This window comes from Anguilla rostrata, chromosome 3 (assembly GCF_018555375.3).
Source record: "Anguilla rostrata isolate EN2019 chromosome 3, ASM1855537v3, whole genome shotgun sequence".
Classification (NCBI taxonomy): domain Eukaryota; kingdom Metazoa; phylum Chordata; class Actinopteri; order Anguilliformes; family Anguillidae; genus Anguilla; species Anguilla rostrata.
In genome coordinates, this window is record NC_057935.1 from 25,068,156 (window position 1) to 25,079,766 (window position 11,611).

General features: G+C 38.0%; 1 protein-coding gene across 1 annotated transcript in view; it reads right to left on the reverse strand.

Moving 5' to 3' along the window:
- LOC135250549 (amine oxidase [flavin-containing]-like) overlaps window positions 1–4,178 on the reverse strand; it is a 40,755-nt gene extending 36,577 nt beyond the window's left edge. Inside the window, exon 1 of the mRNA XM_064326964.1 lies at window positions 3,993–4,178. Coding sequence (XP_064183034.1) covers window positions 3,993–4,041 — 49 coding nt within the window. The 5' untranslated portion in view covers window positions 4,042–4,178. The remainder of the gene's footprint in view (window positions 1–3,992) is intronic.
- Window positions 4,179–11,611: the final 7,433 nt, after the last annotated feature.

Sequence of the window (11,611 nt, forward strand, 5' to 3'; positions counted from 1 at the left end):
TTAAAAACTGAACTAACTTAAAATGTCAAACATGCTGAGTAAAATTAATTTTTAAAATAAATATGAAACACCATTTAAAATGCCTAAGGTTTCAATCTTTCTGCAATGAAAACCTTTCATTTTACAATAATCTTTGAGCAATTTTAACAGTTTTATATGACCTTTGAGCTGTCCTTAACTGGGTTTAGATCAGGCAGCAAAGAAGCCATAAAATAACCAGGTTGCATACCTCTGTAATCTTGTGGCTTAGCGATCATCTTCTAATTATATGATCAATTGTTCCTATTTTTTGACCAAGTACTGACATGTAACTCAGTCAAAATCAGTTTAAGCCAGAATGGTTCTTCTTCAATCTAAGCTCTTCAGACCCTATGGGGTGTGTCATGGCAACAGCGCAGCACTGAGGGATTACTACCTGTGATTTGCCATCAGTGGTTGTTATTTGCAGAGCTCGATGTTGAATGAGGCAACAGCACTCTGTTTGCTGCTCTGCAGAAAGAATATTTTCAGTAGGTCGCAGCTAATGTAACAATTACATCCACAAACGCCTTGGGAATCTGGGTACTGTGTCCTCCAGGTAAAGTGACATTATTCTCACTCTTTGTCTTTGCAAGGTGACATCTATCTTATTCTCACTCTCCGTCCATATGATATGACATTTATTCTCTTACACTCGCTCTCTGTCCTTATGATATGAAATTTATCTCTTACTCTCGCTCTCTGTCCTTATGATATGACATGTATCTCTTATTCTCACTCTCTGTCCATTTGATATGACATGTATCTCTTATTCTCACTCTCTGTTCTTATGATATGACCTTGATCTCTCACTCTCACTCTCTGTCTTTAGAAATGACTATTATGTCTTATTCTCACTCCCTGTCCTTATGATATGACTATTACATTATATTATAAATGCCGTCCATCATGTCTCATTCTCTCTCTTTCACTCTTCTGTCCAGGTAAGTTAACATCACTCAGTCTAAGCCTCTCTTTTCCTCCTAGTAACATCCTCTCTCTCAGTAAGACATCTCTTCCTTGCTCCATCCTTGTAAGGTCACATTTCTCAAGCATGAGCAGAACAGTTTTGCATATGTACCCATGCATATTTTTAAAATGTAAATATATAAATAATAATATGATATGATGTTCTCTCTCTCTTGCTCTCAATATGGGTCTTAATTAAAAAAAAAAAAAAAAAATAGGCCTGTCTTTAAACAGTGTAGCTGTGGTGACAATAACAGGAAAATATGTATTTCTGTTGAAACTGAAGTGGATGACTAGAGGTATTATAATTTCAACAACAAAGGTGTATTTATGCAAAATGACAGGATTTCAGCATTGTACCTGGCTATATTTTTCTTTGCATTCAAAATGGTTAACAGCTCTGAATGAATTTAAAGCACTGTAAAGGAAGTTTTTACATTCAGCTTGTATCCCAGCCCAGAAGAAACAAACTGATTGTACATTTCCTGTTGGCTTTATTCAGCTCACCTCCTTTGTTATTGTACTTGTGCACAACAATATGTTCACTGTAACACTATTTTAAAATAATGTTTAATATCATTCCATGCTATAATCATTGAGTCATTCCAGAGAGGAACATCAATATAAATGATACAAATTTCCTCTGTAAATGATAAGAGCTACCTTTTCCCCCAGTCAACCATATCCCCTAACCTCCAACATGACACTCGCATTACACATAGTGAAGTGCCAACTGAAGAGTCGACAGTATGTGTGTGTGTGTGTGTGTGTGTAGAGGGGGTTCCCAATAGTTCCTGATGTTCCAAATATTAATTTTAGATGTATCAGTTATCACCTGACTAATATCAGTAATAAATAATATTCACTGCAGGTGCTGTAGTATTTTAAATTTGTCTGTAAATCTTTCAAACCATACATTTTTAATACCATTACAGTCTAATTTCTCTAGAAGCACACAAAATAAGTGATGTGAAGGTTCTGTGAGGTCAATCAGTAGTGAGAATATCAAATTAAATTACATGCAGATGCACTTGCAGTTGTTTGCGTCAACAAACACAAACACTGACACAGCTTCAACTTCCTGTTTTTCACCTTGGCCCTTTAGTTGTGTAAGGTGACCTGCCCAGCAGGGCAGTGAGCACTACTATCAATGCCTGGTGTGTGATCAGGCGGAAATTCTGATTAGCAGGCGTGAGACGGTTTTCATTATGTACCAGACTTGAAAGGGGGGGAGGGGGGGTGAGGGGTGGTGGTGAGACTGCATTCTAATGAGCTCTATTGAGGAGCACTGCAGCGTTTAAGAAAGCAGAATTATGTAGGAAAACATTCTCAAGTCACCGCTAATGAGACAGAGAAAGATTTTACGGAAGTAAATATATTCAATAAAATAAATGTTCACAGTGTTGCAAAACTTCACAATGTATGGGTAAATGTAATAATTATTGCCATTCTCAGATATTGCAATATATCTTTCAGAAAATTTCACATTGATGCAAAATACAATTAGCATTATTTTTTCCACAATGTCTGCATATTTACAAAATATTGCAGTATAGTCTATTTCTGTAAAGGGTAGAGCAGGGGTCAGCATACGTCTTCTACACAGACATACAGGGCCTGCTCTCAGGGAAGCTGTTATCGCAACTTTCCAAAGAGACTTTGGAACAAACCTGCTCGCTAATCACTGCTATGTGACTTTGATGAAACCATTGCTGAAACTAAAGAAGAATGTGCATAACTGCTCACGTTAATTTCCACATTTCCAATTCTCATTAAAAAAAAAAACTCAGGTCTTCTATTTAAATTCATATCAGTCTCTCCACCTATACTGGTGGAGACCTCAGAGGTGAACATTTTTATCAACAAGATCTCTCACATTGTATTTTGTGGCTTGAACTTTATCAGTTCCATGGCACCATTGTCCCAGTAGTAAATTGTATTCAGGTCATCTTCCATTTCTTTTTGTGCCCCATTCCTGATACATAATGTTGCTTATTTTGTGGAATGGAACACATTATACATATATGGCAATCTCTGCCTGTAAATAGTAAAACTATTCTCATTGGCTGGAGTGTCAGCCATTGTTAGGCTAGGAACTAATTGGGCAGTACACACACAATTCATTTCAGTCATGGTTCAGCACACAACATTCAGTCCTTGTGACAAAAAAACAGGGCTGTGCATGGTGGACTGAGACAATCACAGTTCACACATAACACACACAAACACTACATTCGGGTGGAATATATATGATATATTCAGGACTACTCTCTTCCCCTTTGTCTTCATTTTAGTTTATTCATTTCAGATTACCTTAGCAGTGGTACATCGATATCCAACACGATTAATTTTCATGAAATTGCTATACTACAGGCTTGAATGCAAACACATTTCTAGGCTACATGTTACAAAATAAGAGCTGATGCGTGTATGTGTGACAAGGAAGTCGGACCTTTTTATTTTTTCAAGCAAACAGTATGCCTGGTTTCATATACAAGGGTAAACTTAGCGCTGAATTCTACTAATTGCAAATAGGCCATGCAGAGCGTGGTTCATGTATTTCGTTATCACGGAACGTGTTGACTGTATTTACTTTTCACCCTTCGGTTTCTTGACAGAAGCTCGGACTACTTTGTGGTCACGTGACACACACTTTATGGTGAATTGGAGTGGAATGCCTGAACACTGCATGAAGTAACTTAATCTATACATTTTGTCAATGTAAGGTCAAATGCACATTTGATTCTGCGAAGGTGTTTTCATATTTATAAGCTAATGGTATAATATATTAGCAGTACGGTATCATATAGCAGCTTATGTCGCCTTTACAGCGGATTGCTCTACTTATGTAAAGCCACCGACCACCCACCGGGTAGAGCGCTATCCTCTGCTTAATATTTGAAAATAATACAATAAAACAAGTTGCTCTTAACTAGTACAATATTGTAGTTCGCAGACAAATTTGAGAGTAATTTAAGTCTTCGCGTCCTCTCAATTGCACTAACCTGAGATGCCTGCTCCGATGACAATTACGTCGTACTGGTTCGTTGTCATTTTTGTATTCCCTTTCACTTCCCAGTCCGTTGTTTGCTCGCTCGCTCGCTCGCTTGAAAAGGAAACGTTTGAGTCCGTATGTAACAGAAGCGCAGAGACAACCCCACTTCAGAGCTCCGCCTTCGGTTTGTAGCCTACTCGGAATTTCGAGATGTCTTGAGGTCGTTCCTTAAGCTGCTGCATCACGCATTTCCAGGTATTTATTTATCTACCACCTACAAATGTTGCAGAAAAAACAGAGACGTCAGACTACTGTTTAGGTTCCACTTTTTTGCAACCTTCTAAATGGAATTCTGAGAAATACGATTTAGGCTACGGTGCCATAATAGTTGCTGTGAAATATGATTTATCCTATGACTTTCAATGATTTATTTGTTTTTGCAGCCTACGGGATTCTAAACTGAATATTGAAATCAGAGTAGGCTAATTATTTTATTGTTTTCTTTGATGGTAAACATTAATCCATCAGGCGACCCTCTTAGATAGTCCCCAGGCCATGGGTGTCCCTCAGCAAGGATGGACTTAACAGTTTCTGGATTTCATGCCAACTGTTGCTTACGTAATTAACCATATATTTACAAAGTAACATTTAATAAATTATTGATAAATGACAGCTGAATACTGTTCTTGTGTATCTTGTGTACCAAAATAAATAAATGGCTGTAAATTTACATTAAAACACTGGCTGCTAGTTGCAGTAGTCTTTTATCATAAGTTTCACAGTAATTTACTGTTAACATATTCACAGTACTTTACTGTAACATATTCAAAGAAAAATACAATTAAATGACAACTATATACTGCGATTTCACAGTAAACAAGACCTTGGATTGCTATGATGTAGCTGTATGTTACTGTAGAATTTCAGTAATCAGCTGTTTCAAAATTAAATATCAAATTACAGGCAATATTGCTGAATACTATGCAGTTGACCATTTAATGTAATTTGTTATTATAATAATCATAACAATAACCATTGCATTTGTATAGCACTTTTCTCACACTCAAAGCGCTTTACAGTGACAAGGGGAAAACCCACCTCAACCACCAACACTGTGTAGCACCCACCCGAGTGATGCACAGCAGCCATTTTGTAACAGAACGCTCACCACACATCAGCTGAGGTGGAGAGGGAGAGAATAACTGAGGTGGACAGGGAGAGAACAATCAGCTGAGGTGGACAAAACAATTAAACCAAAGGATGAGGTGGCAGGTATGAGAGAGCCAGGTTGTGAATTTAGCCAGGCCACTGGGGAATCAGTGTCATTTAATGTTTAATGACCACAGTGAATTGGGACCTCTTTTTAACATCTCATCTGAAAGACGACATCTCCTACATCTCCACAGTGTCCTCATCACAGCACTGGGGAATTAGGGATTATTTGACCTGGGGGAAGATCACCTACTACTCTCTAGGTTGATGCCCAAGAAGCACCTGTAAACTAAAGGTCATGACAAAACCTTCAAGTTTCAAAGACATTTTTGGCATTGTTTCTTCAAGGTACATGCAGTAATGCCTCTTTCCTTTAAACACTGAATACAACAAAGAAAATTACTGAAAGCCAAGTGAGATTGATGCCACATTTATTTCATCACACAAGTCTGATAAACATGGGTCATCAGAAGCATTGCAGTTGTAAAACACTCACTTAACTGGACAATAACGTTATATCACACAATTCCCACTTCCAAAATTGTTTTTCATAAACACTTTGCTATTAGGTATTTGCTTACAAAGCAAACTCGTAAGCAATCTTATTTCAAAAGAAAATAAATTCCTAAGACATAAAAGTTTACTAATTCGCTCATCCATTCATTGACTTTATGATTTCAGATAGCTAGGCTAACATAAAGTTAACATTAATAGTTACTTCCATTATCAGGCACGCACTCCAGCTACAAAGCCTTACAAATGAAAACACTACCATCTCAGTTACAAAATTTTTAAATATATATATATATATATATATATATATATATATATATCGCTATATTGGGCAGCATGGTGGTACAGTGTGCAGTGCAGGTAGCCTCACAGCAAGAAGGTCGTGGGTTCGAAAAGCAAAAGCAAACTTTACATTCACAAAAGTCAAACGTGTTACTGTTATTGACGTGGCAACCATGTGTGCGTGCCAAGACATGATAAATGCAGGTGCAAAATCCAAGGGTCAAAAAGTTAAAGTCCTGCTGTGTGTCTCTTCCACTCATGAGCCAGCTAATTTCGCAAAATAGTTCTCCCTCCTGACTGAAGAATTGTGCTACTTAGCAAATCCAGGTGAAAATCCAAATCCAAATTTCACCTCTGAGAAAGCAAATCTATTTTGTATTAAATTGCATTGGCATATTTTACACAAGCATTTAGAGACAATTTTTTCCTATATTATATTTTGAATCATATATAAAATAGTGGATAATGATTGGTGGGTGGGACGAGCGTCAATGATCGCATGCCCCTATCACTAGAGAGCCACAGTGCATGCCTCTGGCTCACCAGCACCTTTTTTCTCAGTGAAATGAGTGATTTAATCTTGCATGTAAAATTAAAAGGACAAGTTACATATTTTACTTTTATGTAATAAACTTTGACTTGGTACACAAAGATTTAAAGGAAATAACAGCAACATTCAGTAATTTAGTCCTGCAGGACCGGAGTTTGGCAGCGGCACCCCTGTTTTAGAGGCTTAGAACACCCTCTACTGGGTGGAAAGGAGGAAGCTCGAAAACATTGTTATGAGAGCTGGTCGGTTCGCTTGCATCATAATACTGAGCAGTCTTTTTGGTCTGCATCAGTGTTATTTTTGCCACCAGTTTTTGATTTAGTCATGGTCTTAAGTTTTCAGAATAAAATGCATTTTAGTTTAAGTCATGTTTTAGTCATGCCTTCTCCATTCATTTTAGTCAAGACAAAATGTCCTAACTTAATTTTGTTTAGTCCTAACTTAATTTTTTTGCCTCACTTTATACCCTGCCTTCAGTAAATGCCAAGAATATAAAATTATTTGTAGCACACTCAGAGTGTTTTTGACAACGCATCTGTTGAGACAGTGCATGTCCCTTTTACATGAGTGAACACTGCTTCACATGTGCATACAGCAATGTCCAGCTGCAGTGTGAACATCACTGTCACAAAACAGCTTTACTTTTTGAAGACAATTAAAGATTAATATAAAACATGAATTAGTTTTATTCAAAAATGCATAGGTTTTCTAGATTAAACTTTGTTGATTTAAGTAATTGCACAATGTAACTGCATGCATTTGTTTGGGCATACAATTTTAATTGAACAGAATCCATTACAGCTATCCAGCCTGAGTAAATTGCATGTGTGTGATCTATGCCATGAATGTTCTCCAAATGTCAGTGCAGAGAACGAAGAGTACATGTATCCACAATCCACAATGTTGAGAAAACATGCAGTTTTGCATTGCAAATAAAAAATATTTTATTACTTGCTGACAGACAGCTGAGGAGAACTGGTATGATGATATTGAGCATTATGTGAATATAATGGGCTTAAATTAATTTCATAAATTCATTTAGTTTGAATGCTAGGAATCTTTGTGTTATTTTTGACATTGCTGTGTTCATATAAGTGTCTGTAAGCACCTGATTCAGAATTTAAAATTCTCTTGCTTAAAATGCTCTTGTGTCCTCCTGAGACCTGACAGAAAAAAACAGGTTTAGCATTTAAATTTTAACAAAGTTGTATGTATTGTTGGGAAACAGACAGTTTTGTGTATTCTGCGTTTGGGAAGTTTCCGCTGGGCCCCAGGGTGGAAGGGGGTGAGCCCCCCTGTTGTATTCAATTTCAATGTGAATGGTACCTGTTTGAATAGGTAGGATGGATTTGAATTTGAATGGTCCAATCGGAAGGAAGCACAGCCTCTATCACCAATCAGAGGCAGTGCTCCCTTTCAACAATATAATTCCACAATATGCAAATACCAGTCTACTGTAAACTGTATAAATCTGATCACCCACCAATACTATTTTGAACTTCCTTGCTGAGTTGTTCCCGTAGCCGGCTGCGTAATAAATCTTCCTGTTTTTACTACAAACTTTTTATCTGCTTCTTCCTGGGCTAACGGTCATTTTACCTGTTTTTGGTAACATCTTGATTCCCCTACAGTATATATAATATCTTCTAAAAAAACGGATCTTAATTTCAAGAACATATATTCTACTTTGTTCAAATTTAAATGCTTAACCGTTTTTGTTAATGAGAGAGGTCAGATTAGAACGGGTAGACTCTTTTGCATGTTCTCCCCGTGTTTGCGTGGGTTTACTCTGGGTACTCCGGTTTCCTCCCACACTCAAAGACATGCATGTTAGGTGCGCTCCTGCAGGTGGCCTTGACCAAGGCACTTGCCTAAGAACTGGAGTTGGTTTCCGGGCGCTGCGCTGTGGCTGTCCACGGCTCCTAGGTAACTAAGGATGGGTCAAATGCAGAGGACAAATTACCCCACGGGGTTTAATAAAGTATATCATATCTTATCTTAGACTCATTGAAGCTAACAGAAAGACCACAAATGCATATAAGGGCATGAATCATAACATGTCGATCCTTGAAGCCGATGGGCTGCAGCAGTATGAAGACCGCACCACATTCCACTCCTGTCAGCTAAGAACAGTAAGTTGAGGCTACAGCGGTCACGTGATCACCAAAGCTGGACGACTGAAGAATGGAAAAAGATTACCTTGTTTGAAGAATCTCAATTTCTGCTGCGACATTCAGATGGTAGGGTCAGAATCTGATGTAGACTACATGAATCCATAGATTCATACTGTCTATACCAGATAGATTCTGACCCTACCATCCTTGTGTCAATGGTGCAGGCTGGTGGCTGTGGTGTAATGGTGTGGGGAATGTTTTATTGGCATACATTAGGTCCCTTAATACAAATTGAGCGTCAGATCTCAATCCAATAGAGCACCGTTGGGCTGAGATGGAATGGGAGGTTCACAGCATGAATGTGTGGCTGAAAATTTTGCAGAAACTGTGCGATGCACTGAGTCAGCATGGACTAAAATGCCCAAGAATGCACTTTGTTTCCAGCACTTTGTTGAATCCATGCCAGTGATTCCACATACCTAATAAAGTGGCCACTGAGTGCATGCAAGGAATAAACCACATCAGGCAGTCCCTCTATTGGAAAATAATGTAGCCTACAACGGTGGTTGTGATGTGACCGAAGCAAAGTCGATAAAAATCAATATAAAATAACTAATATATACTCATTGTTGGAAACTGTTGGGCTGTTCCGTCATTGGAAAATAATGTACTTTGTGGGTGGTGATGCATCATATATTATTTTCCAATTACGGTACAGCCCATCATGGTTTATTCCTTACACATACCAGTCCAGTATTTGTAAAACAATTAAATTAAACAATCAATATGATGTTAAAGTGCAGACTATCTGCTTTAATTTAAGGCTATTTACATCCATATCCAGTGATCCTAACTAACACAATTAATCGCAGAACCTACATGTCCAGAAGGATACATTTTAATTGACCATTGTTTGTAACAGACCAGAGAAATGTGTAGCATGCTGTGTTTTTGTTCTTGGACAGTTATTTGTTGTGACAGGTGTTGTTAACAAGGAAAAAAAGACTCCAGTGGGCCAAGCACCATCAACGCTGGACCAAAAAGATTGGGGGAAAGCAGGTGCACATCATTTTAGACCAGCAAATCATAGTAGTTGTGGTACAATTTTACAATGGATTCTTTTGCTAGACACAAGATATTTATCTACTGCCTCATGATCTTCCTGATCTTCTCCTGTTAACATTACTGCCCATCAGCTGGACCCTTCTGAGTGTTTAGTGAACACTGCACCTGGAAATCCTTCTTTGCAATTTCTTACAATTTTGCCACATTACAGTATGTTTACTTGGCCCCACACATCTAAGTCAAATACCTTCTTTTTTGCCATATGTCTTACAGCTTTAGTGCCTATTTTACTTACACTACCAATGGTTTTAGGCTACCTGCAGTTTAAAAAAAGTTTAAGGTAGATAGGATTTCAGTCAATTTAACTACCTCTCCACCTCCCTCCCACTCCCCATTTGGAAAATGATGAGATACATTTCTAATTTGTTTAATTGTAATTCAAGTCAAATGAGGCTATTTTAAGAAAAGCCATGTCTTTGATTTGTTTTACTTAAACTCATGTTTTAGTGTTATTGTAGGTAGAATTATACTACCTACAATAACAAGTTGGTTTTGGATCAAGATGACAAGGGGAAAAGATTTGTGTGTGTGTGTGTGTGTGTGTGTGTGTGTGTGTGTGTGTGGACATGTGTTACTATCTTTGTGAGAACCAAATGTCCCCACAAGGAAAGAAAGGTTAGGCATGTAGTGGTTGGGGTTAGGGTTAGGGTTAGAGGTTACAGAATGAATGTAGTCAATGGGAAGTCCTCACAAGTGTAACAATAAATTCTTGTGTGTGTATGTGTGCGTATGTGTTCCTTTTTTGTTTACTATCTGTGCGATATGGTGATAATGTTACTCCTTTGGACTGGCTTTCTACAAGCGAAATGGGCTGACATCCAGAATCAGGTCTTGGCTCTCAGCGACTACAATATCATTCTGGCATATTGGGAATTTAGAATTATAGGATTACATATGACTCCAACCTACATATTAATGTACTGAAATATTCTGTCACCTCTGGTGCCCTAAAATTACAATACTGCAGAATTTTCACCAGAATACATACCTGTATTTGTTTGGAGGTGAATAAAACACAATTTTACATACCTTGTTGCGCAGCAGCTCTATTTTGAGGCACATTTCATTAGATAGACAATAGAGGGAGCTATTGGTCAAAGCTTATACGGTGCCGTGAAAAAGTATTCGCCCTCTTCCTGATTTTCTCTGTTATTGCATATTTGTCACACTGAATGGTTTTAGATATTTAGACAAAATTCAATATTAGACAAACCAAACAGTTTTTAAATTATTATTTCACCCATATCACCCGTGTGAAAAAGTCATTTCCCCCTCAAACGTAATAACTGATTTCACCACCTGTAGCAGCAATAACTGCAACCAAACGTTTCCCAAAGGTTCCCCTGCTTGTTTCAGGTCTGCCACTACGTCTGTACTGGGTTCACACTACGACCACCATGTTTGACTGTTAGTATGATGTTCTTACTGTGAAATGCTGTATTTGTTTTACACCAGACATAATGGGATCCAAATCGTCCAGAAAGTTTCACTTTTGACTTATCTGATCATAGAATATTATCCCATCACGTCCTTTTTTACAAATGCAAGACAACCATTAATGTTTCTCTTGGTTAATAGTGTTTTTGCCTTGCTATTCTCCTATCTTTACCTGGTCTCTTTCTTATTGTGGAGTCATGAGCACTGGCCTCAGCTGAGGCTAGAGAGGTATGCAGTTATTTGGATGTTCTAGAATCTTTTATGACTTCCTGCCGCTCCACCTTTGGAGAAATTTTTGCACGCCGGCCACTCCTGGGAAGATTCACCACTGTTCCAAATGTGAGATAATGGCTCTCATTGTGGTTTTATGGAGTCCCAGAGCCTTAGAAATGGCTT